Source organism: Podarcis raffonei, chromosome 7 (genome assembly GCF_027172205.1).
Source record: "Podarcis raffonei isolate rPodRaf1 chromosome 7, rPodRaf1.pri, whole genome shotgun sequence".
NCBI lineage: Eukaryota > Metazoa > Chordata > Lepidosauria > Squamata > Lacertidae > Podarcis > Podarcis raffonei.
This window is the reverse complement of record NC_070608.1, coordinates 89,099,817-89,126,296: the sequence shown is the minus strand read 5'-3', so window position 1 is coordinate 89,126,296 and position 26,480 is coordinate 89,099,817. Positions and strand designations below refer to the sequence as shown.

Below are 26,480 nucleotides of genomic sequence, written 5' to 3'. Positions count from 1 at the left end.
TGCATTTCTTATATTTTAATGAACTTCCTAAACTTGCACAAAAATAGTTCCACTTCTGTATGCCCTTTAATTTCAAGCGGCACTTTTTAAAAATGGAAAATAAACAAATTCAGTGTTAACAGGACCTTAGATTAACAGCCTTGATTAAAAGCAATAAATAGAGATAAATACAATGGTTCATTGCAACGAGTGGTTTCACAGAAATCTGCAAAATGCTAGGTAAGATGTTGCTTCAGGAGATCAGAAGAACATCAAAGAAATAGAAGCACAGTAATACACAAAATAAATATTATTTTCAGTTGATTTTTAATATTAATTCTTTTCAATATGCCCATTGCCCACTTGAGTTTATTTTAGGCGAACATCGCAACTAGAGAATGGGGAATGTATCACAGCATGACTGAAAGTCCATAAACCAAGAATGAAGGTTTGTGCCATCAGGCTGACACTCCAGGGTCCTGTGACCAGACCTCTTGGTCCATGCTGTGATGTGGAACTCCATGCCTTGTCATGAAATCTGTGGACAGGCTTCTTATATTTAGTTGCAGGAGAGGCCCCCTTTGTTAAGAGAGATGCTGCCAGAATGAGCTGCATGCTTTGCAAGCCAGTCATTTTCAGAGTGGGATCAGGGCCAGCCCAAGACACTTTGGCACCTGAGAGGGACAAATCCTCTCGTTAGCAATGCACCAAGAAGCTCAATGTAAGCTCCACTGAAATGAACAGGAGCTGCACAAGAACATGACTGTACTTCTGCACACCTCATTTTGGTTTCAACGCAGCTTGCACAGGAAGCTTTCACAACAGCTTTGTTCCATGAGTTCAACACCCCAAATCGGTTGCCCTCAGGCAGCCACCTCATTTTGCCTCACCTCTGGATGTGATGGACCAGAAGAACGTCTCATTTTGAGTTTGTTCTTTTCCTATAGGGCTCCTGCTATTCCTATATGACATTCACTTTGCAGGTAATATTTGAGCCATGGTCATGAATATGCACGGAACCAGCTGTTTCATCTTCTCAATCATCCAAAGCCGAGAGAGGAATCGCCTTTCTTATGTAGGAAACAGTCAGCTGTGTAGAGCTTTAGGTCTCTACATTCAGATGCCTCTCCCCTTTTGACAGATGAACCTCATGTTCAAGGGTATATATGCGACAGAGCTCCCTTTGGGTTCGTTCCAGCTCAGGACAGCAACGAGCTCTGAAGACGTATACCTGGCTCTCAGGAAAGAACCAGCATCATTTCTTGGCTTCTTGCAATGACTGTACTGCCAACATTCAAAGTGAAGAGAAGGGGGTGTATAGATCCTGAACATTCTTCTTCAGAATTCAAATCGTACAAAATTACAGCAGCCCTTCTTACCATCAAAACAAGTGATATTTGAAATGTCATGGCCTCCTGTGGCTTTCCACAGCAGTCCACTTCTTTGAGTTTCATATGTGATTGTTTTTGGACAGGTACGCTATAAGCGCCACGGCAACCCCCACATAGATGCCTGTTCCAATAGTGATGGACAGCACAGCCAGGAAGAGGGCTCGTCGTGAACTGGAGCTGGCATGGTGGAAGTCCCCTTTAGCAATGGCTTTGTTTGTCTGTAGGGGGAGGAAAAGCTCACTTTAGTAAACCTGGATATGGTGCACTCTTCAACTTTAAAGAGGAAAATTGATTTTTAGACCGTTTTTTTTTTTTAGTATACTGTATAGTTTGGGCTTTTAAAGCTGTTGCTAAGGTAGAAATAGCCAAACACTACAAAGTCAGATCCATTCCATCAAGCACAGGAGGATAAAGGATTGCCCCGTCACAGACAAACTGGTGCATTGAATAGGACTTTCTGAGTTAGTAATTTAGTTGTCTTTGCCGCCTGGCATCCATTTTTGGCATAAACAGATGAGCCACATTAAGCTGCAGCCCCACTTCTTAAATGTCAAATAATTTTGACATCTCTTTTACAATAATGTGCTTTATCCTGCATTGCCTGGATGCCTGATTCAGTGGGTCTGTATTCTTTTTAGGTGGTTCTTCAACTCCTGTCAACGGCATTTTAATGAACACAAATGGTAAAAGGCCATTACACTGCAGCTGTTCTGTTTTAAAATTACTGATGAGTTAATTTGCGATATTATAACTGAGCATCTAAATGATAACACTTAAACTATTATAATGTTGAGACAAGCATGTCTAAATAAACATGGTGTGTTAAATTATTGCTCGGCTAATAAAGGCCAGGTGAAACCCTTTTCTATGTGCCATGCTAGGTCATAACAGAACACCTGCTTTGCATGCAGAATGCCATAGGTTTAAGCTTTCAAATCTTCAGTGGTATACACACCCACACACCCCGTATTTTTCCATGTAAAGGATGCCCCCCATGTATAAGACAACCCCTATTTTTTAAAATCCAAAATGAAGAAATCAATATTTTAAACATGTTGTAGCATGCTGTAACTAGAGTAGGTCATTCTGCCATGGTTAATTGCAAAATCTTGCCTGTGAGTCCTAGAAAACCTACCGCCTGTCTTGCAGGCTTTCCCACCTGGCCTGGGAGGGCAAGACCCTGACTGACTCCAGCTACAAAAGCTGAGCCTGCTGAACAGACTCTTGGGATGGGGAACTGCTTTTGTCACGTTTGTAATTTAGTAAATCTTTACATGTTGTAAGCCGTCTTGAGCATGGTTTTAACTACGGAAAGGCAGCATACAAATTAAATGATGATGATGAAGAAGAAAATCTGACCCCACAGACATCTATCTCACATGACCTTGAGGAACGACTGCCATCCCCCCAAATCCACCCTCCTTTGCTGTCCTGCAGGACACCTCTGCAGCAGCTATGAGTTCCAGCACTTTCCTTTCTGGAGAAAAAAACCAAAAAATACTTGGCCAGACTGTGGTTGGCATCAAGATGACTGATGAGCCAATTTAACACAGTCTTCAGGCTGAAATGTTTTCAGTAGCAGGCCAAGAGCTTTAATAAATAAAAAGCAGGCACAAAACACAAATGGAATTCTAAGTTGGGGGTTTCCGCTCAGCAGCAGCACAGGGCAAGCCAGCTTGTTCAAGAGCAGACAGAATTAAAGATAACAGTGCAGACTTCCTTGTAAAGGTCTTGGATCCTTCAGCACCGATCATCTTTAAATGTCTATTGCCTAGAGCATCCTCACTCATTAAGAGCATCCTCACTCATTAGCCTAGGATGTCTCCACTGTTTTAGTTTTCTCTGCAGTAATGTATTTGTAATAGCACTGTACAAGTGGCAGAATGGCAAGCCTGACAGCACTCCATAGGGGCTGGTGACATTTATATGATCATATGTGCCATGTGCTTGTGAAAATGGGTATATTTTTAGGGATTTTGCAACAGAAGGAAGCCAGTTGCTTAAATCAGTCTATAAAGTGACTGTCAAATTCACAGTAGCAAGAATGCACATTTGAATGACTTCCTTCCACCCTTTAATTTTATTTCTAGAGTGCTGAAACAAAGTAGGTGCTCTATATAAAACACAAGTCAGTGTAAGATGAGAGACACTCAATGGAAGGAGAGAGGTGGGAAATAGGAACGGTGTCAGGTGAGAGAACAAAGATTTGAGTTTCATAGTGCAATCTATACATGTGTACTGAGAAGTAAGCTCCATTGAATTCAATGTGGCTCCTTCCCAGGTAAGCGGGGACTAGATCACAGCCTTGCACAGGCATTTAAAAATAGCAGTGGAAGGAACCAGGTGGGTTCTCAGTTCTATCCTGCATTCACAATGTTGGCAGGTGGGGAAAATGCACTAAAGAGCCTTAATGCTTCTTTGATCTCTCATCAAAAATGGTCTTGAATGCATTCTAGGATCAAAAGCCCTTCAGTCTGAAAGAAAAATTCAGGTACAGTACTTACAAATTCGAACGCACCAAGAGGTATAGACATTATACATTAAAGTGCCCCCATTAACTTCTGCCCCATGCAAGCAATAACCACATCCTGTATATTGTGTTTGCTTTCAACTTATGCTTCATGCACCCACATTTCCCAATTTCAGTCCCAATTCTCTTCTTTTGAAGGGCTGAAACTTCCAGTGATGCATCAAATTTTAATAAGCTAAGCTTTAGAATTCTAAATTATTACTTCTGACAACCAACCTCTTGCATGATGAGCTTATCTTAAATACAATCTTGTGCATATTAGCCTAAAGTAAAGCCATCCAAGCACCTGCGCCGAGAATTTATCTCCTCTATTTCATGAAACAGAAAGAACTCCTGAGTACAGTCGATAAGGCAAGCTTGAAATATCAAACCAGGGAGGGGAATAGTTGCTACACAGAAACAAAAGTGGAGACGCAAGGTCATCCTGCCACCTACATACTCAGCTCTGTCTGCCCAGTCCATGGATGGTTTCATCATGCCCTCAGCATAAACAGGGCAGCGCATGCCTGCACACATTGCTAATTGAGATAACAGAATTCTACATTACCTCATGTGACAAATAGAAGGCAGCAATTCCCAGTGGCCAGAAACAGCAGATCATGGAGAACACGCTGAGTCCGAGGTGGTCCCGAGGCGGCATCATAAGGAAATGGTCTTCACTGTCGGTGTCACTTGAATAATCGCTCTGGAACAGCAAGAGGAAGGGCACGCATAGAGGACACTGATTAGAGGCAAGTTCTTATTGCCTGCCCCTTTGGGATCTGCGGTCATTTATTTAAAGTTTGCTATATAGCCGGGATAGCTTAGCTGGTAGACGATGAGGCTCTTGATCTCAGGGCTGTGGGCTTGAGCCCCACAAAAGATTCCTGCACTGCTAGGAACTGGATTAGAAGATCCTCAGGATCCCTTTCAACTCTACTATTCAATATCTTAAGAAGATATCTTTTTAAAATAACTCACGAAAATTGAACTGACTAGCCAAAAGCGTCTTAAAAACTAGCAAACCTTATTAATAATACTGTTGTGAATTTGGCTGCCCTGACCACTGGGCATAAGCGATCAGAACCTTGACAAAAATGTATTCTTTCCTAGCGACTGGGTGCTTTCTCAGATGAGCGTGGGTGGGGTCTCAGGTGGGTGCTCTGCAGTGGGAGGGGGTGAATTAGTGAAACAGGCAGCTTGCCTCAGACCTGGAAGAAAGACTGCTGAGAGTCTGTAGCTGAAACCGGGGATATGGTTTTGTGAAAGCTGCACAAGTTGCCCTCAGAGAATCTGCTGCCTGTTTTTAAGAGTCTGCTTGCTTCTTATAGGCTCTGCTTTATTTATCTGTATCTAGCTATATATCTAGGCTAACATTATAAAGAGTCCTTAAGGCTGTTGGATGGTGCCTTGTATGCCTCCTTCCAGCAACTCTTGAAGCCAAGCTGGTGCCAAACGTGTTGAGGACCTTCAGGCTTGCACCCTGGGGCTGGTCCCTTCAGTGCTGCTACTGCAGCAGTTTGACTACACCCGCCCCCTGCCAAGGTGCACTCCATTGTGTCTCAAGATAGGCTGTCTTTGTAATTTTTTGCTGGGATCTGTCTAACTCTGCAGTGTGCTCTTGTTCAGAGAAAAGTAAACACTGGCTGTAAACAGTGTGTAGCACATTTCAAATGTTAAAGGCAGGTCAATATCATGATTATGTAATATGAATTGGGGCAGGCAAGGCAGAGACTGGTGGTTTGTTAAGGCTACCTATTGAGGAGTCTCTCCTCTTTCATCTGCCTCAGGCCCTCTGTAAGTGTGAGTGATTATGGTGATCCTGAATTTCAGGTGGGCAGCATCCTAAGTAAGCCATCAAGTTCAGACAGAAAGTCCCCTGAACCTAGAGAAGGTGGTGTGAAGCCCACAGGCTGCATTCAGTTGTCCTTCCCAGGAAAGTTACACCCTCCCTTTTCCCAGAACCACCAACACACGGATGAGTCACCACATGGCAGCAGCAGAGGACTACATGGATCATAAGGTTGCCACTTTGTGAAATGAAAAAATGGTTTGGTTGCAGTAGGAAGGAGGCTTCTGAGTCACAAGGCAGGTCCCAAAGCACATCCATCTGATGAATGAAGCCTCGTGCGCTCAGCCAGCTTGAAGAACTGTTGAGAAAAACAAGCTTGCTCCGTTCATTTCTGGGAATTGTCCCCAAAGCAAAAAAACAAACAAACCCCAACAGCCAGGCATGTTTTCCCTAATCAATTGGCAATGTTAATGTTTCAATTCTGGGAGGGCTGATGACCGTTTACCTCTATTCCAGAGAGCTCTAGAATACATTTCATTATCTGGGGAAGGTAAAAAAGGTAAAAGTAAAGGACCCCTGGACGATTAAGGCCAGTCAGAGGCGACTATGGGGTGTGGCCCTCATCTCGCTTTCAGGCCAGGGGACAGCTTTCCAGGTCATGTGGCCACCTGTCACGGATGCTTTAGCTGAGATTCCTACATTGCAGGGGGTGGGACTAGATGACCCTTAGGCCCCTTCTAAGGCTAAGATTCTATGATTCTAAGAAGCCAGGGTCAGCCCGCTATATGTGGGACTAGGAGAAAGCATTTGACCAAAAGGGGAATGCAGTCAGGCTTCATCTTTATGATTAGCATTATTTAGAACTTGCACATTAATCATGGCTGCTTTTGGAAAAAGAAAATGGGGCACATCACAACCAGAACCAAGCTCTTTTTAGTTGTCGTAGCTTCTCAATGGCAGAAAGCTGAACAGATGCTCTTAACATTCTACTCTATGTACACTTTCTCCTCTTCCCTGTTGAATTAAGTCTGTTTGCCCTCCTAGGCAGGCGGTTTTGTGGAGGGGCTCTGAGCTGCTCTAGTGAACCAACGAAGAGCAGGCAGGAGGTCTTGGACGTTGCCCTGGGTGCGGGACCAACTGACCAACAGGGGCACTTGGACAGAATAAACTGTGGCCTGCCAGGCTAATTGACCTCTTCCTTTTGTTGGAACTTTGTGAGAGCAGTGGATCAGGACCTGCCTTGAGACTCAGCTGCGGATCCAGGAGTGGCTTCTGTCCAACGCTCAGACAGGGGCTAGGGCCACACCACTCCTCAAACAGGGACCTCTTGGGGGCACCCCTATCTGATGTAAGTCATAGGGTGCCCCCACCCCCAGTTGGGTTTACCATCAGACCTCCAACAGATGGGCTGGAGTGGATTAGTGGTGGCTTCACCCAATGCCTATTGCCAAACCTTCATATCTGTAACCAATAAAGCTGTGGCCTTAATTTACCCCATAAATCATTATACCGTGTTTCGACTGGTTTTTCCACCTAGGGAATGGGGTGGCCTCGGGGCCTTGGCACACGAAGGTCAGGTTATGTTTTGCATCTGGAGAGGCCTTTAGGTGCAGTGCACCAATAGCCACCTTGTATGTTCTTGGAGAAGGAATTTAATTTGCTGCTCTGGACTCTGTCTGGAAAATGAAGACTGGTTTGTTCTATTTCATCTCTTGCAAAGGTAAAGCCAACAAAGACCGTGAGGTGTTTTTTAAATGACGTCTATACTATAAGATTCCACCACCATACTGAGTGAATTCTGTAGACATTCAATTGGCCCAGGCCCAGCAAACATTTGCTGCGGAAAGAGAGACTTTTGGATAAAAGAGCCTGGCAGCTCAAGTGAAAAGCTGAGTGAACTGACACCTCCCATGAAATGTTAATCTAACTTTTCATAATTCTGAACTTTGGTATTCAATATTTCTCAAATCTTAACATCTGTCAATCAGCAATAAATGGCTGAAAGGAATACTAATTTATTCATAATCATTTGAGGTTGCAGCCATTATTCAGGCATGGCAGCTTCAGAATGGCCATAAATAGTTTAGTGCCTGAATAAAGTTAATCTTCAGCCCCTCTTCCTGATTTGCAGTGCAACCCTGTACTGTCTATTTAGAAGTAAGTCTCAGAGTTCAATGGGGCTTCTCCCAGGTAAGTGTTATAAGACTGCAGACTAAGACATTTGTCTGGGCATGTGTGCTTTTATCTTTGTGTTCTCAGTAGTCTGCACTAGCTTTCCTGCCCTCATCACCAGCCTTCCTAAATATTGAATGTGTGTGTGTGTCTGAGGGAGAGGGGGCAGAGAGAGAGAGACAGAGAAAGATGTGACTTGGCAATTATATAAAAAGCATTTCACACACGTGCAAAATCTCAAGGTTCTGTCATGCTCTCTAGAGCCAGCCTGGGTTAAGATTGTGCCTTCAGCAGGGTAAGTGAGGAACAAGAAAAAAGACTGAACTTGACACGGTGACTAAGGCTGAGGAAGAGGTTCTCAATAGATAACCTTCACAACTAAATTGGAGAGGAGCTACAGTGCATTCGTGAGGAGGGGTGAAATTCATGAAAGTGGGAAATATTTCAGGGGCAACCAAACTGTTTGAAATGTTCAGTGCGGGCAGTTTTCTCATGGGTGACAGATGCAAAGTAACAATTTCTTTAAAACAAAAACAAAAAAGAAAAGATATTGGTGGTGCAGCTCTTCTCAATAGCCATCAGCTGGCACCTGCCATTTTTGTTTCCCAGAATGCCTCAGACATAACATTATTCTGGACTTTCTGGGAAACAAAAATGGCAGCTGCCCACTGGTGGATACTGAAAGGAGCCCCACCATATGTGGCATCAACTCTTCAAAGAAACTGGGGAGGGGGGAACTGCTACTGCTAATAATTTCACTCCGCTGGAAAAATCACCGAAACCCTCTTCCATTCACCTGTGCATAGTGTGATGAATTTAAAATAGTGGCAGTATTTTTGCTTGGCCATAAATCAGTCCACAAGTTTACTGATTTTAACTTCCAGGAAAGTTTGGTGTAGCACGGGCAGGGACTTCAACTAGCAGCTCATCTGCCAGCAGTTGAATCTCCAGCCCTTCTGCTGGTTGATGTTTCTAGGGAGGCTGCCAGTATGCCACTCCTTCTGCCCACTGTAGCTAGCATGCCAGTCTCAAGTGTCCCTTCTGGGGGGATATCTGAGAAACATTTCACCACCACCCCTTGAATATGGACCCTGTGAGCATGAGGAGCCCACTTCAAAAAAGAAAACCAATCAAGTGACCACTCTGCCTCCACAAATGTGATCTGAGCATACAGTGCAAAGACCAGCAGCAAAGAAGTCTATACCTGTGGGTATATCTGATGGGAGAGGCTCAGAACTTACAGGGTTAAGAGTTCTGAGTGATGACGCCTCACATTCTGAGGGCGGGCACAGAACACGGAAAGGGAGTGGTTTCTCCGTGTGCTTTCAGTCTGCGTGTTTAGCTCCATGGAGAAAGGAGCACCATGGGCGAACTCTCGCCAGGCAGGAGATTTATAGCTATTGTGTTTTGCTAAGGAATAAAGTCTTTAAGATAAGGAGAGCTACGTGTCAGCCTGAGTTACTGCCTTCGCACGAAGAACGTTCAAGCTTCTGTTCCACTGTGTTTTACGCTCTGCTGCGTCAAAGGTCCCGAGGGGGGAAGACCAGAGCTGCGCATGAGGAAGTGTGCCGGACCCCCCCGGACTAATTGACCCGAATAGGTTATGGGGGTCAGCCATAAAGATAAGCAACGTTCGTGCGTGTGAGGAGGCTGCAGCCAGAGGCCAGCTGATGAGACGCTGGGAAAGAGAGACTGCAGGCAGAATCGGCTGAGGAGCAGCCAAAGGCCAGCTAAGGAGTAACTGGAGCCAGCCGGGAGGAGCTGAGATCTGCCGGACCGGGAGGTACCTGTAAGTAAGCTGGGCCCCCGGGGGAGAGATGGCAGACAGCCATGAATCGCGTGTAGTCCCTTTTGAAGAGGCAGACGGGAAGGAGCCCTGGGTCGGTTGGCAGGCACTGAAGAGAGTGGGAGCCACACCAGAGGGGGCTAGACGCCAGCCTGAGGGACGCCCAGAGGGGGCCAGATGCTGCACAGAAGCTGGGGAACGCCCAGAGAGCCCAGGAGGGGCTGAGGAATGCCCAGAAGGCCCAGAGGGGGCTGGGACTGTGTTGGAGGGCTGCCAGAATGCCCCTACATATGAGCTGCATGCTGGAAAGCTGCTGGAAGCTGGGAAGAGGAAAGCAGTGGCTAGCTGTTCCTCTGGAGGCTGTGCACCAAAGTTTGGGGGTGCAGGCCAGAAAGGCCATTCCAAGGGTCTTGAGAGTGCCCAGGCTGTTTGGCAGGAGCTGGAGGGGGTTTGCAGAGAAACCACAGCAGAAGCCAAAAGCCATTTTCCCAACAGCAGAAAAGCCTCGAGGAGGAGGGCTGCTGGAGACGTTGGGGGGGCAGAGAAGACCAAAGGCAAATTTGCAAAGTTTTCCACTAGGCGATGTTTTGTTTGTGCCTCGGCTGAACACCTGCGCCGAAGCTGTCCACAGCGAGACAAAGGGCAGGAAAGTCCCAAGGACATTTCCCATGGGAACCAGTCGGGTTTCCATGGCAACAGCGCAGGCAGGCGTGAGAAAGTTTATCAACTGTCTGCTTCGATGGCTATTTTGGACAACACCACCTGCAACGAGAGCTCCAAGGTCGGGGGCAGCAGGAAGTCAGTTGCAAAGGCAACAAAGAAGGACAACTCCGGAGGGGGGAGAGTGCTTCGTTGGGTTGTTGACTCAGCTGCGAATGCCCATCTGGTAACAGCGCCACCTGATGGACAAATGTGGAACTGCAAGGCTGTTTCAACTGAGAAAACAGTTAGATTTGCTACAGGTTCACAGGGCCGTGTAACCCATGTTTCTAACATGTTTGTCTCTTTTTTACAGGCTGAATTGAAGGTTTATGTTCTCCCTGAGATAAAACATTGCCTGCTATCTGTACCTTGTCTTTTACAGGAGGGATATTCTGTGAGTTTTGAAAAAAATGTTTGCACCATTTCCAGAGATGGGAAGGAGCTCGTAAGTGTTGGGAAAGATCAAAACAACCTCTTTGTTTTAGAGTCACCTCTCGAGGGTGAGGGGAATGTTGGGAAAGCCACTGACCACACTCATGTGTCGTGTGCTTGCGTGTGGCACAAGAGGATGTCACATGGGTCCTGTGAGGACGTCCAGATGTTATCAGAGTGCACCAAAGGTTGCAAGGTAAAAGAATGTGGTAAACCTTTGAATTGCAAGGCTTGCAGAAAAGCCAGAAACAAGGGATTTAATCATCCCAGGGTGGAGAGGGTCACCACAAAGCCTTTTGAGCTTGTGCATGCAGACCTTTTAGGTATGCCACAGCCAAGTCTGGGCAAGGCCAAGTGGCTGATGGTGCTGACAGATGATTTTACTAGGAACTCCTGGGCTTTCACGCTGAAAACGAAGGAGGAGGCAACGCAACTGATCAAAGATTGGGTTGCAGAGGTGGAACTGAGGTTCTCCACCAAGGTGCAAGGTTTCCAGTTTGACCGAGGTTCTGAGGTCACTGGGTCTGCTCTAAAGGGTTTCTTTCGCCAGAGGGGGATACGTCACAAGGTGACTTCGCCTCAGGAGAATGGCGTGGCAGAGCTGAGGAGTAAAGCTCTGGTTCGAGCATCCGAGATCCTACTGGATGACTCTGGTTTGCCTCACAGTTTTTGGGGGGAGGCGGTAAAAACGGCCAATTTCTCGATGAACAGGTGCTACAATGCAGTGGTAGGTGACACCCCATATTTCTTGCTCAACGGACAGAAGCCACAGGTGCATTTCTTCCGTTCGTTTGGTTGCAGGGCCATAGTGCCTGTACCAAAGTGGTTGCAGCAAGAGGGTGGTCCAAAGTACCAGGAAATGATCTTCTGTGGGTATGAACCTGCGACAAAAGGGTGGAGATTCGCATACCCAGAAGGTGATCAGACCAAGCTTCTGGTCAGTAAACAGGCTGAGTTCTTTGAGCAGGATGGTTGGGCAAGGCGCAAAGCGCGCTCTGACGTTCACTCAGATTGTCTGTACGACTCTGAGGAGGAAAGAGAGCCAGAGCCTGAACCTGCTGGTGGAGACCAGGTCCCTGAACAGAGTAGGGCGTCTCCACAGGTTGTGAAAGGAGTGTCCAAGAGTGAGCCCTCATCTCCTGTGCGCATAATGGAGAAAGCTCACAGACGTGTCAAGTCAGAGGGGGAGTCTTCTGATGAGGAAGACGCACATGCTGGCCCCAGTGGGTCAGGAGGAGCACCCCAGTTTGTGCCCAGGCGGTCATCGCGGGCTACAAAGGGAATTCCACCTGAGAGGTTTCAGGTCACAAATGCGTGGGTTGGTTTCGCACAGTGCGAACCTGAGGTTTGTGAGGTTCAACAGGTGCCTAACAACGATGCCAGGAAGGGGCGGAAGGCAATGGGGAAGGTGTTGAACACTCAGAAGTCCTCTCAGAACGTGATTCGAGAGGGGGTGATGGGAGAGGCTCAGAACTTACAGGGTTAAGAGTTCTGAGTGATGACGCCTCACATTCTGAGGGCGGGCACAGAACACGGAAAGGGAGTGGTTTCTCCGTGTGCTTTCAGTCTGCGTGTTTAGCTCCATGGAGAAAGGAGCACCATGGGCGAACTCTCGCCAGGCAGGAGATTTATAGCTATTGTGTTTTGCTAAGGAATAAAGTCTTTAAGATAAGGAGAGCTACGTGTCAGCCTGAGTTACTGCCTTCGCACGAAGAACGTTCAAGCTTCTGTTCCGCTGTGTTTTACGCTCTGCTGCGTCAAAGGTCCCGAGGGGGGAAGACCAGAGCTGCGCATGAGGAAGTGTGCCGGACCCCCCCGGACTAATTGACCCGAATAATATCTGCATGTGTGAAGACTTCTGCACAATTAAGAATTGTTATGTACTGAAGTTCTCACCCTGGGCCACCAGGGGGATACTGTAGATAGTTATGCAAATGAAGGATCGAAAAGTGACGTTCAGTGATTGGATAGTTTTGTATGCAAATGAAGGATCGAAAAGTGACGTTCAGTGATTGGATAGTTTTAGAATGTTGCAACAGTTACAATTGTTCTGAAGCTCTATATAAGCAGGCTGACTGAGCTCCTCAGATCAGTTCTGTTCCAGCTTACAAAATAAAGAGCTGCTTTGGAGAAATCGCTGTGTCGTCTGCTATGTCAACCCACAACTTAACAAGAATCATACACAACTGGGCTTCCAGACTGTGTGAAACTCTTCATGCATGATGCTCATTCTGTATGTGTGGCTGCTGGGGGCAGAGGAAGCTGGCAGTGTGGAGGGTAGGCACTCAGTGCGCCCTTGCGTCCATCTTGCACGCTGATTCAGTACATCAGCAGCTCTTCTGAAGGGGAATAGAATAGAGCGCTGAGTCTATAACAGGTGAACCAATACCAATAAATATATAATTTGCTATTGAAATTATCTGGTGAAAGCACCAGCTCCTAGCTACCAACCAGGAATCCAAGGAGAATTCCTTCTCAGCCATGCCAACTGGTGACTGACAGCTTGTTCACAGAAAAAGAAAGTGTCTGACAGAAATAGACAAGGAGGTAGGCTGGCAAGAAAGCCATGGCTAGCATCAGGGCTACACCTGAAATTTATAGCCCAGGTGTGTATCAGAAACAAGTTCCTACTGTGGTTGGCATGCATGCCTCTTTATTCTCATAACAGTCCTACGAGGCGGATCAGGCAATGTGATAATGGCTGGTCCAAGTTCACACTGTGCAGGGGATTGAATTTGGGTCTCCTCAAACTAAATGCAGCACCCGCAGCCACACCATGCTAAATCATTTAGTTTCTTCTCCCCACAATTCCAATACTTGCTCTCATTCAAATGTTTAGTAAAAAGCCTTCAGATGTGTAGACTAATCTCAAGATTACTGCTGAGGCTGAATTAAAAATATTTCTACATGTTTCAGTGCAAGCACAGATTATTATTTTCCTGGAGAAAACAGAACTCTCCAGTTTATCAGCATTTTGCATTGTGTAGATCAGTACTGTGAACAAGAACCTCTTAAGAGTGAACAGTTGAAGATGCAATTGAAGACAATCTGAGTAACACTAAAAATAAGAACACAAAAGAATTTTGGAAGCTGGCATGAAACCAAGTAAGGAGAGACACTTTGGATAAATATCCAAATTAGGAGGCATTCTGAACTGTGTTTTGGAAGGACACCGTTGTTTAAGACAAGGGGCGGGAAAGATTTTTCAACCTGAGGGCCACATTCGTTTGAGAGCAACTTCCCAGGGGCTTTGTGCGAGCGGAGGGTTGAGCCAGAGGCAACAGTGGATGGAGCAAAGGACTGTGCATTTGCACAGTGGGCGACATGCCTCACCCTCGCTCTCTGTGCTGGCAAGCAAGTGGCATGATCACACTTCAAAGACACATTCCAGCAAGACAAAAGTACTTGGGAAGGGCATGGAGAGGAGGCTCAGCCTTGGGAGATTCCTGAGGGTTGGGTGAGGGGGCCCACCAGGCCTGAAGCTCCCCCCATCTCCCGATTTAGGCACTTCACTGAGAGTAACGGTAGAAAGCATATTTCCAAGGAAAAGTCACTCAAAGCAATGCATTAGCTGCCAACAGAGAGGAATATTGCCTATGAGAATTAGTAGCTGAACTCCAGTGTGTAGTTGGTGACAGTATCGCCAAAGAAGCAACTCAGAGGCTTGCCAAGCGAAGAAAAAGGCTTGGGAAGACTTTCTTTATTTTAAGGGATTTGAAATTGAGCCATTTAAGACTGTGGTCCCCCACCCCCTTTATTGATTTTTTTTACCAGGCTGAGAGAGTGAGGAAAGCAAGATTATTGCCGTTCATGGACTGTCTTAATTAAATTAAACCAATCAGCAGACTAAATATCAATGAACCCAAGTTTTAAACCTGGGCAATGCTGGAGTTTTTTGTGCACATGGACTGGTGTCAGTGGTGCACTTGGATAATTTTAGGCTCTGGACTTAATGGAGGATTCCCGTTTTGATGGCGACCACTTTGTTTACTTCAAAAAATGGCAAGCCAGTCCTGCTCATCCATCTGAGTTGGGCTTTGAACCTCTACCTAAAGTCCTGCCCTGATGGCGCCATTGGCTGCTGAGATAAAGGAAACTAGATTTTGGTTTTGTTGTTGTTTTTAAAATTTTGGCTGTGTGGAGAAATACCCCTGGTTTCTCTATTTCTCTTGAGGGCTACATTTCAATTAAAATGATAGCACGACTTTAGGGAGGGGGCGATGATTCCTCCAATCTTAGTAAAAAAATAAATAAATCAGATATTCAGTTTTACTTTTTTCTGCTTTTGCAAAAAGAAAAATCAAGAACACCTAATGACTGTGCAATGGAAAAGAAATTGCGCCAGCATCCAGACCTGCATGATTTCATTATATATTCTATACACATTTTGTAATTTGCTTCCTTATTGTCATGGGACTTTTTGTTGGCTGGAGAATGTATTGCTTGTGCTATTTAATGTATAGGAGCAAGTCTTTGGAACAACGTCAGGCAACTAATATAATTGTCTGCCAGGGACCCTGCATCTGAGCAATGATATTAGGGATGGCTGGGTAACTAGGCAAGAATATTAATTCCAGCACAAATTGTATTGCAGTGCTTTAACTGCTTTCCACAAAGATCGAGGCAGCACACGAGACTACAACTGAAGTAAAGTACCTTTGAGTCTCATTGATTTCACGTGTGCTTAAATGTCTCCCCTTGAAAACAACTGAAATTAAAACAGTTTCACTTTGCTGCATTGGGCTCTGCAAGGGAAGAGTCTCATTTGCTTCCAAAATAAAAAAATTAAAAATGAAAGACACAAAACAATAGCAGTCTATTTTCCCTCAGTCTTTTAGGACATCTCATAGGGTTGTCACCTGTCCTGTATAATACAGGATTTTCCTGTATTTCAATGTAAAATGCTATGTCCTGTACTGATAGTCTGTCCTGAATTTCATGTATTCTCTCTCTCTCTCTCTCTCTCTCTCTCTCTCTCTCTCTCTCTCTCTCTGCCAAGTTAGGGATCCTCTCCAAATGCATGGTTTCAATTGAAAGGGTGTGTGTAAGATCATGTATTTAAGCTCTGGGTAGCAAAACACAGACTAATTTACAAAGAGAGAGAGAGAGAGAGAGAGAGAGAGAGAGAGAGAGAGAGAGAGTGTAATGGATCTTCCTTTACTCTACACCACATGGTCAAAGGCAGAGGATATTGCAAGTACCAAGCAGGGAGCCAAATATTTACCTGCTCCCCCCCCCGATGTTTCAGGACAGTCCCAAGTGTAGCCTAAAAATCCACAAACTGAAGATGACGGTAGTTTTGAGGGGTTTTACTTGTGACTTTTCACTTACACTGAAGCCACACACCATTTTAAGAACTGACATCGTACAAGCTTCATTTAAATACATGTGTTGACTGACAACCACTCTGAGCAAACTGAACATGTTTCAACTATACGTATTCTCCCACACTAGTCATAATTAAACACATAAACACATAAATGGCAATGCACAAACACTAGAATCTTAGTGGTGTCATCTGAAAAACAGAAACCAAAACTTATTTTAAGTTTGTTTTAAAATATACAGTATTTTTCAAAACAAACTCACCACTTGAGCAGGGAAGGGTTCTCAGACTGCGTAATTCTGCTATGTCTCTGCACTGGGAATACGTGACCGAGCCTATCACACCTAATGGAGAGATGTAGCAGAATTACTCACCTGCAATGGAGACCAGCTGGAAGGGTGGTAGCCCAGAGTAGCCACTCAGGCAGAGAGGGAAGGGGCAACCTCTTTTGTGGGTGGTCCCTTTGGACTCCAAGTAGTCTTTAATCGTGTAATAATAAAGGCATGCCATTGGACCAGATCACATCATAGAAAAACTCCTGCAACTAATGACAAGAAGACCTGCCTGACCTCTACTTCCTGGAAGTCATCCTCTTCTTCCACTTCATAGGAGAGGGTATGGATCTTGATCTCATCCGTGGAGAGGCTAACAAATTTGCCATCAGAGTATCCCAGGCTGTCTTTGGTGGGTGACCTGTCCTCAATGAAGGTGGTTTCACAGCACTCCGCACTCACACTCTCTCCCCACGATCGCAGCATGCTTTCCGAATAGAGGATGATATTCGGGTGGTAGCGGGACTCCACTGTCTGTGGTAGTGTATTGGGGTCAAGGAGTTGTTGCACCGGGTCATTCCGTGGGTAGCCTGGAGAGTAGAGAGTACCAATCTGCCGACTCTGATACTGGGGGGTGGGGTACACAGACACCAAACCTTCCCTGCCCTCAGCCATCAAGTTTCTGGTGTTAATCAGCCCATTCCTCTTCTTGGCATCAGCTGCTTTGGTGTGCTTGAGGACATTCTTCTGCTCAGCCAAGCCATCCATCCTGTTTTCCTTTTCCTCTACCATCTCACTGAAGTGGAATCTTTGTGGACGATTATCACATGGGATGAAGAGATCCTATATCCTGAGGCATGAGAAAGGGAATAAACCACAAATTAGCACAAAAGCCCCATTCATCCCTGGGCCTTACAAATCACTTTTCCTGGGCAATTTGCTTCTTGTGTGGAAATGATAGGGCTAAAAATTATTTCACCACAGAGGATTCTCACGGCATTGAAAAGATACTGTAGTAAAAGGGCTAAGAGACAGAGCTGTTAACCATCACCATCACTATATTTGTATGCCATCTATTCCATACATGCTCAAGGAGGCTTACAACAGGAAAAGGTTTACATAATTATCACTAAATGGACTTAGGTAAGTTAGTGTTCACTCAAACTCAGCACCTGCTCCCCCTTCTGCAAGATGACAATATGGTCTAGACCAGGGGTCACCAGCCTAAGGCCCAGGGGCCGGAAGCAGCCCACGGAGGTCGACTGACAGGCCCACCAGCCGCCCCCCAACTGAGCTGCCCACTCACATGCTGCGCTAAACCGGCAGAGCGCGGCGGGGCAGGGGACTTGCTCCCATGGTGCCAGAAATCGCGTCTGCGCATGCGCAGATGCCGAAAATCGCGAGTGAGCGTGCGATCCGGCCCACGGAGGGATCTCTGCGGGACCGATCCAGCCCAGGCAAGATAAACTTTGCTGACCCCTGGTCTAGACCCCTGTTTCTCAAACTATCTGATGTGGTGGACTATCAATTCCGCCAACGCCAATGTGCCAGGGACCAGTACCATATTTGGTCCCTGAAGCACCCCCCCCCCAACCTTGGGTGTCCCTGAGGAATGACAACCAATGGCTTGTGGACCATTACCCAATTCATGAACCACCACTTTGAGTAGTCCTGCTCAAGAGGGACTGCTGTTTCCCCCCCCCCCACGTCTCCTATGTTCTAACACCCAATTTCATTTGATTGACAAATGTTTACACACTTGTATTAGCATGGGAAGGGAAAGTCAAGCCAGAATTGCAAAAACTATTTTTAGCAGAACCTTTTCATGTTGTATTTCGCACTACAATGGCATAACCTGCTGTGAACATAAAACAAATGCAGATTTATCAGGAAAATCAGGGCTGCATCTCACACAGGAATTAATCTTAATGCTTAAAATCTCCTTTCACAAGCAAGATAAAAAAGGGATTCTCAGGAACATTACAGAGTCCTGAAATACAAAGGTTTTAACCATGTATGTTTGACATTAATTTCTGCATCGACAGTATTTTTCACCCTTCTCTAAATGTGCAGGGTGGGTGGGAATACACTCCTATAAAGATTTTTATACCATGTCTGGTAATGTGTCCCAATGACATATGAGGCCAAAAATATTCTGTAGAACTTGCTACTCTTATCACAGTGCTGCAGTGAAGGGTGAAGTGGCAACCTCAAGCTTCTCCCTGCTGCACAAACCACCTATGGCCCTTCCTGGGGTGGGATTGCTGTACTTTAGCTATTCATTCACTTGTGAGATTTGCACCCCGCCCTCCATCGTAAGACACTAGGAAGGGTAACAACAAACATACAAATCCACAAACAAAGTCCTGTACCCACTCATCAAATCAGATAAAATGTCAACTGTCTGTCGGCTTTTCTTTTTACCACAGAGACCACCTCCACAGCATGCAAAACATCTGAAGCAAGAGACAGATCTGCAACTGGCACCTAAAGATAGCGCTGGCACTGGGACATGATTCTGGCCTACCCAGAACCAGTCCCTTTATATGACCCAGCTTCACTAGTCCTCCATCATGTAAAGGGGTTGCATCTCCCTTCCAATACACAAACTGGTATTTTGACAGCTCCCATCTCCTTCCTTTTGCTATCTGGCTTGCTTCTTCCTCCAGCCCCGGGCATTTTCTGTGCTATGTGCAACCTCAGTGAGTCACCTGTCCACCAGAGCCCAAGCTGCCAATATTGCTTTGTCCCTTATGCCCCCGCCCCCGTGACCATCCAAGATGCTGCATTGCTTGAAGAGAACCCTAGGTTTGTGCCATGAACTCCTAGGCTAATCTCACTTTCTAAAATTATTCATTTGCTTTCTTGAAGCACCATTCTGCTTTCCACCTCTGCCCTCTTGCCTCTTATCCTTAAAAAACTTCCCAAAAAAGTGGTTGTTGGGGTTCTTACATGTCTATGCACCGGACCCAAAGGTGCAAAATGAACACTCAAGCCCTTCAAGGTCCTATTAAGCAGGATTGCTTCCAAATGACTCTTAAGGACCATCTGCTTTTGGAGTTCCCTGATAACACTGAGGAACACTAGGTGAAGGGACCCCTGGCTGTTAGGTCCAGTTGCAGATGACTCTGGGGTTGTGGCGCTCATCTCACTTTATTGGCTGAGGGACCCGACGTACAGCTTCTGGGTCATGTGGCCAGCATGACTAAGCCGCTTCTGGCGAACCAGAGCAGTGCTCGGAAACGCCATTTACCTTCCCGCCAGAGCGGTACCTATTTATCTACTTGCACTTTGATGTGCTTTCAAACTGCTAGGTGGGCAGGAGCTGGGACCGAGCAATGGGAGCTCACCAAGCTAGAAACATCTATTATTGCAGCCTGTGAGCAAACTATTGGATACCAAACCAAGAAACACCAGGACTGGTTTGATGAGAATGACAGTGGGATTGATTGATTGATTGATTGATTGAATGACTGACAAGAAAAGGAAGGCCTTTCAGATCTGGAAAAGAGATAGAAACTGCACCACTAAGAAAAATATCTATGCCAACGCTAAAGCTGAGGTTCAAAGAAGAACCAGAGAATAAAAAAAGTTGGATAAAAAATGCTCAAGAGATCCAGCACTGAGCCCACATTCATGATGTACAGAGTTTCTTTAAAGCCACAAAGACCATCTATGGGCCATTAAATTATGGTATAAGCTTCCTATGCTCTACAGATGGTACCACATTTCTAAAAGATAAAGAAGCTATTGAACTGCACTGGAAAGAACATTACCAGCATCTCCTTAACCGCAACTCCCCCGTAGCTGCTGAGGTGTTCTCACAAATTCTGCAAAAGCAAATTAGAGATGAGCTTGCAGTATCTCCAAATCTGGGAGAGTTGTGTACAGCTATTAACCAAATGAAAAACAACAAAGCCAGAGACCTGGTGAGATACCTGCCAAAGTCTTCAAAGTGGGTGGAATTTAACTTACACAACAACTTCACAATCCCATCAAAAAAATCTTGGAGACAGAAGTCCTAGCAGACTTTAGGGGTGTCAAAATTATCAATCTTTTTTAAAAAGATGATCAAGCGGGTTACAGAAACTATCAAGGCATCTCTTTATTTGCTGAGGCTGGTAAAATTCTTATAAAGATCTTAGCAAACTGTCTCTTAACAATATCCAAGGCTACCCTTCCTGAATCCCAAAATGGTTTTGACCTTATAGGGGAACAGTGGACATGATTTTCACCGCTCGACAGCTTCAAGCAAAATGCAGAGAGCAAAACCAAGCCTTGTATATGGTGTTTATTGACCTGACTAAGGCCCTTGACACTATAAATCATAATGCCCTGTGGACTGCCCTTCTGAAAATTGGCTGCCCAGATAAACTTGTGAACATCCTTCAGCTCCTCCATGATAATATGACAGCAATAATTGCAGATAACAATGGCTCTCAAAGTGACCATTCACAGTGGAATCAGGTGTTAAACAGGGTTGTGTTATTGCCTCTATTTTTTTCATTGCCATGATCCTACTCTTTGACGAAGGGAAACTCCCCACCAGAGTAGAAATCATATATCGAACAGATGAAAAGCTCTTTAATCTGAGCAGGCTGAAAGCAAAGAATAAGGTTACCATAACTTCTGTCATAGAGCTTCAGTATGCTGAGGAAAATGTAGTGTGTGCACACTCAGAGGGTGACCTCCAAACCATCCTAAATATCTTCGCAGATGCTTACAGAAAAAATTGCCTATTGCTCAATATCCAAAAAACCTAAGTGCTGTACCAACAAGCACAAAAGAACCCATCTGCAGTGCCACAAATCCAACTCGATGGTGTAATGTTAGAAAGTGCTGATCACTTCTCCTACCTGGGCAGTTATCTTTCCAAAAGGGGCTACATTGATGCTGAAATCCAGCATCGCCTGAGCTCTATGAATGCAGCCTTCTCCCAACTGAAGTGCAGAGTATTTGAGGATTGGAACATTTGCAGGGAAACCAAAATGCTTGTTTACAAAGCTATTGTACTGCCAACCTTACTGTCTGCTTGTGAAACATGGACCACTTATAAATGTCATCTCCAATTCCTCGAAAGATTCCACCAACAGTGTCTCTGAATTATTTTTTTATATCACTCGAGAAGGCAGGCGAACTAATGTCAGTGTATTGGAAGAAGCAAAGATCACCAGTGTTAAAGCAATGGTTCTTGAACATCAACTTCGCTGGATGGGTCATGTTGTTTGGATGCCTGATTTTTGTTTTTGAAGGCAACTAATCTATTCCAAACTTAAAAATGGAAAGCGTAGTGCTGGTGGTCAACAAAAGAGGTTTAAAGACTCTCTCAAGGCAAATCTAAAAAAATGTAGTATAAACACTGACAATTGGGAAACAGTGGCCTGCGAGCGCTCCAGTTGGAGAACAGCCTTTACTAAAGGTGTCATGAACTCTGAAGACGCTTGAACTCAGGATGAAAGGGAGAAACATGCTAAGAGGAAGGCACGCTTGGCAAACCCTCACCGTGATCAACTCCTGCCCAGAAACCCATGTCCCCATTGTGGAAGGTCATGTAGATCCAGAATTGGCTCCACAGTCACTTACAGACTCACTGTTAAGACTGTGTTTATGGAAGAAAATCTTACTTGGCTACGAGTGATCGCTAAAGAAGAAGAAGCTGTGTTTGAGGGCAGCTGAAATTTCTGTTTCTTCTCCCAAGGCGAGCCCAAGTACCCTGCACTGGAGTAATTCGACCACAGTCCAGTTGTGCACCAATGACCACTCTCTGTTTTATTTATTTTTTGATGGGTTTTAACTTGTGAGTTAGCTGCCACAACAAGAACCTTTTGGCTGAGTAGCACAGTGTAAACAAAGTACAACAAATATATCTAAGCAAATTCTAATGTATGATAATTCCTGGTTTTAGGTTTTAAAATTATCTTCTGAATTAATTTTTTAATCCTCCTTGAGATAAGCATATGAGAGCATAGCATCTAATTATAATATGTAAATGACAATCTGTCTTGTAGTCACACTTTACTACATTAATTTAAGAAGCTAAGTTTGCAAATTGCCATTGAATTCTAAACTGGTTTCTGAACCTGCAGACATGACCAAAAACACAGCTACCACTAGTCAGTCACATGCATTATGCTCCTCCTATCAAAGATAGTGAGGGTGACTGTCTGCAACATTGGTTACCCCACTGATTGCCAGGGTTGATCTGGCTGACTTGCCAGGAGTCCCCTGCCTCGCTCACCACTCAGTGTGCTCCTCCTCTCCCAAAGCAGTGAGCTCAGTGGAAGAGGACGGATATCCCAAATGGAGAGGTAAGGATTCTGCTGCATCATCTAGTTCATCTAGTCCAGGATCCTGCTTCCGAAAATGTGGCAACCCTAAATTGTTCACACCCAGCTATCGGCATGCACCGTGCGCTTTGAGACTGCAATGCAAAAGCTGGTTTGCCTGTTAACCTTCAGAGTGAGGAAACACGTACAGTACTTGTTTTGCCTGTAGAAGGGAACAAACTCTGTTGCACCACCAGAGATACAAGAAGACCTAACCCATTCATGTCTTAAGTAGCAGAATAGGAACCATTCATACTTCGTTTACCAGGGTATATCAGCTATTTTCTCTTCATTAGCTTTTTTTTTTTAAGCTAGGTGCCATATCACAAGAAGAGGTTTCTCACCTGCTGTTCAAAACATGTGACAATTTAAACCAATCTTGGGAGCATCTCATTCCTGATCTCTTTATTGGCCTCTGGTGGAAGATTTACAGAGGAGTAGCACAGTTAGCCTGCTGCAGCAAACAGGACAGAGCCTTGCGTTATAAGCTTTGTGGACTACAGGCCACTTCAGCAGATGCATGAAGCTATGGCCAGAGGGCAATGAAATGCAGTCAAGTACAGACAGTGATATTTATGTAATTAACAGTACGTAATTTGCAAACTGTTGTTGATATCACAGATAGTCTGACATTGGTAAACCAATTTAAATCCTTTGCTGGATATCCCCTGAAATCTTGATGGATAGTATTGCAACTCCACAGTTTTATGCCAATGTTTAAGCTTCCACAGGATTCTAAAACAAGTAAAGCAAGGTCTGAAATACATGCATTTTCCTCATTAGCAGAGTAATGTGTGAATCTACTCTGTCACCTTCTGCCCTGAGAAACAGACTACTTAGAGTTAACGCAGATGCTCAGGCTCAGCACCACACAGCTCTCCCCATATGGCAAACAGGTTGGGCGAAACGTTCACCATGAGCAGAAGCTGCAGTTTTGCATGTTTCCACAGACAGACTCACTCAAACTCTGTGGGCACAAAATCAAGCTCTTGTGCTTCATGTTAATTAAATCTATATTTAAAAAAACAGCCTTTGCCTCTGTTTGCAATCATTAATGCATTAGAATGCTGTTTGCTACAAAAGCACACAATAAAATAAGGTAATGGATTTATCTAATGCAACACTCCTGGAGAACGGTCACTCAAGGGGAATTCCTCACCACCTCCACACTGCAAGCTCCTGCATGCTCCCCAAAAACAACACCTTCTCTGGGTGGGGAGCTCAGGAAAGGCCTGGAATGCCTCTCTGTGCATCTGCTTGCTTGGTTTTTCCATCCCACCCCTTTCCTAACTCTTAAGAGAGGCTCTTGGGTGCAGGGAGAGAGACTGCAGTGGAGAATTACCGTATTTTTTGCACCATAACACTCACTTTTTTCCTCCTAGAAAGTAAGGGGAAATGTCTGTGCGTGTTATGGAGGGAATGCCTACGGGTCGCGGGGGGGATCTGCTGCAGTCGTGAGCAGAGGATCCATGGTTCCCCTTCCTTCCCTCCTCCGTGGTCGCTTTGAAACAGCAAAGCGGGAGAAGAGCCGCTGAGTGGGGAGGAGAGAGGGACAGAGAGCCTGCTTCTTTAAAGGAGCAAAGCAGGAGAGGAGAGGAGCCGCTTACACGAGTGTAAGCGGCTCCTGTCTGGTTGGCTCCTTTAAAGCAAGCAGGCTCTCTGTCCCTCTCTCCTCCCCACTCAGCTGGCTAAATAGCAGCAAAGTTTTCCAGCGAGCCAGGGAGGAGGGAGAGAAGCAGAGCCTGCTTGCTTCTCCTCTTATATCCCTCTTCTGCATTATTAACAGCATCCTTCTCCACCCACCCCACACGTGTTCCTTGTCCCTTGAGTGCTTTTCCTTCCCTCCCCACTTAAAACATGGTTACAAAGCACGGATCCACATGGATCCTCAGGATTTTTGCACTGGGTCACCCCAAATTCACCATCAGATCACATGTCTGTGGCCACAGCATGAACCACAAAAATCATACATCCACTGTTTCATTTAGAATATTTTTTTCTTGTTTTCCTCCTCTAAAAACTATGTGCGTGTTATGGTCGGGTGCGTGTTATAGAGCGAAAAATACGGGTATATTTGTGTGACTCTACTTGTCCTCACACAGCCATGGTTACTTGCAACCTATTAATAAGCATTTATACAACACTTTTTTTTTAGGTCTCAAAAAGTAATTCACAGCAATCCTTACCAGCCCTTATCAGCACCCCTGAGCTAGGGCTGGGGAGCAGAGGCTGAGAGGATTTGCCTAAGGGTGTCCAGCATGATTATGGCAGAGGCAAGATTTGAAGGGGCGCTTTCTGATTTGCTGCCATGCTATAAGGGCTTCCACCTGCATTGCAAATGCAAAGAAAACCTACTCTTTATGGCTTCGCAGCTCCTTGCCATGGCCTCAGCTGGTGTTTAAGGGGAGGAAAGAGATCACCAGGAGGCATTATGACCCCAAATATGCCACCTAAGAAGCAATGCGCTTGATCAAGTTACTATCTGGATAGAAAGTGTCCTTGCCCTGAGGCAACTGAAGATGCCCACTTTTATCACAAATTAAAGATTGATAAAACTAATATGGCATTTGTGATGATAAATAGTTCCTATCCTTCCTATCCATATGGATTTATTATTCCCTCACTCTGAAGGTGGTGGCGGCGAAAGGCTAGATGTGTAGTGAACTCTGCAAAGGTCAGTCTCAATCGATTTGAGGTTTGCTCAGACTTAAACCTTAAACTTCATTGTATTCTTGCTTGCTCATTGCAGACCTCCAGTTTTTCTGACATTATGGCCTCCTGTGTGTTGCAGCAGAAATGGCTTCCGAATTATATAGAATATTTGTTTGGGAAATTAATAAGAATTAAACTGAGAAGTGACTGGCATCACGTGGATTATTTCTGCTTCAGCAGAATGTGCTTTAGTGACAAATAGTGATGGCAGGGGGGTATACTGCCCCCCCCCAAGGTGCCTGCATCCAGCACTGAATGGACGTTATCGCTCAATGTGTCTGCACAAAAAGAACAACAGCTAATTGAATTGTCATGTGACAGGACCCTTGAAGATAATTTTTTGGAAGTTAGGCTATTCAAATTTTGGCTTCATGCCCTTAAAATTACTCTAGTACTATCCTGAGCTTGCTGATGAATCAATATAAGCTCAGGTGCAGCGGTGAAACTAGGTTTTATTTCACCCAGGTCAAAAACCCAGATTGGCACTCCCCCCCCCCATGCATTTCCATACATACACAGGCTGGGAGCCTCAATGACGCCCCTCTAGTTAGCCCCCACCCCCTAGCTGTGGCTCTGCCTGAGAGTCTTTGAGACAGGTTTTTTAGCAATGTATTAATAATGTGGGGCTGCCATACATCTGGATTTTGCCAGACATTACCAGGATTACAAAGGTGGAATTGACATCCGGGGGGATTTCTGAAGTGTGGCCCTTTGTCCTGGATCTTAGGCAAGTCAATTGGAAAACTGCATTTTTTTGGCGTTATTGTAAAAACAACACATCTCAACAATTTTTGGGGTGTCCTGGTTTTTACCTTTTGAAATATGGCAACCCTACAATAATGATCTGAGACTATGTGTAACAATCATCACACCCCACATTGACCTACTTTTGGCAAAATGCAAACTCTGACATCCCACTGATACTTGCCAAAATGGGCTTCATCCTGAATAAAACTACTAAAAGTATTCAGGTTGTTATATTGAACACGGCTTGTGTAACCTGTATGTATTCAGGAAAAGTATTTATAACCTTATGAAGCAATATCTTGCATTCAGATAATTGGTGTTCTTCCATTTCCAT

At 45.1% G+C, this 26,480-nt stretch overlaps 1 protein-coding gene across 1 annotated transcript; it reads right to left on the bottom strand.

Annotated features, from left to right (window-relative positions):
• SYNDIG1 (synapse differentiation inducing 1) lies at nucleotides 1-21,319 on the bottom strand. The gene is made up of 4 exons (XM_053394923.1): nucleotides 21,218-21,319; nucleotides 16,659-17,211; nucleotides 4,448-4,585; nucleotides 1-1,588 (listed from the first exon to the last, which is right to left on the bottom strand). Exons 2-4 carry the CDS (start codon nucleotides 17,151-17,153, stop codon nucleotides 1,430-1,432), a joined length of 792 nt encoding a protein of 263 aa, XP_053250898.1. The 5' UTR covers nucleotides 17,154-17,211; nucleotides 21,218-21,319; the 3' UTR covers nucleotides 1-1,429.
• Nucleotides 21,320-26,480: the final 5,161 nt, after the last annotated feature.

Coding starts and splice junctions, on each gene's coding strand:
- SYNDIG1 (XM_053394923.1), bottom strand. CDS start 17,153: ATGGTAGAGGAAAAGGAAAACAGGATGGATGGCTTGGCTGAGCAGAAG. Junction 4,586..16,658: donor ATGACTTCCAGGAAGTAGAG/GTCAGGCAGGTC, acceptor TTGCTGTTCCAG/AGCGATTATTCAAGTGACAC. Junction 1,589..4,447: donor CCTTCTATTTGTCACATGAG/GTAATGTAGAAT, acceptor CTCCCCCTACAG/ACAAACAAAGCCATTGCTAA.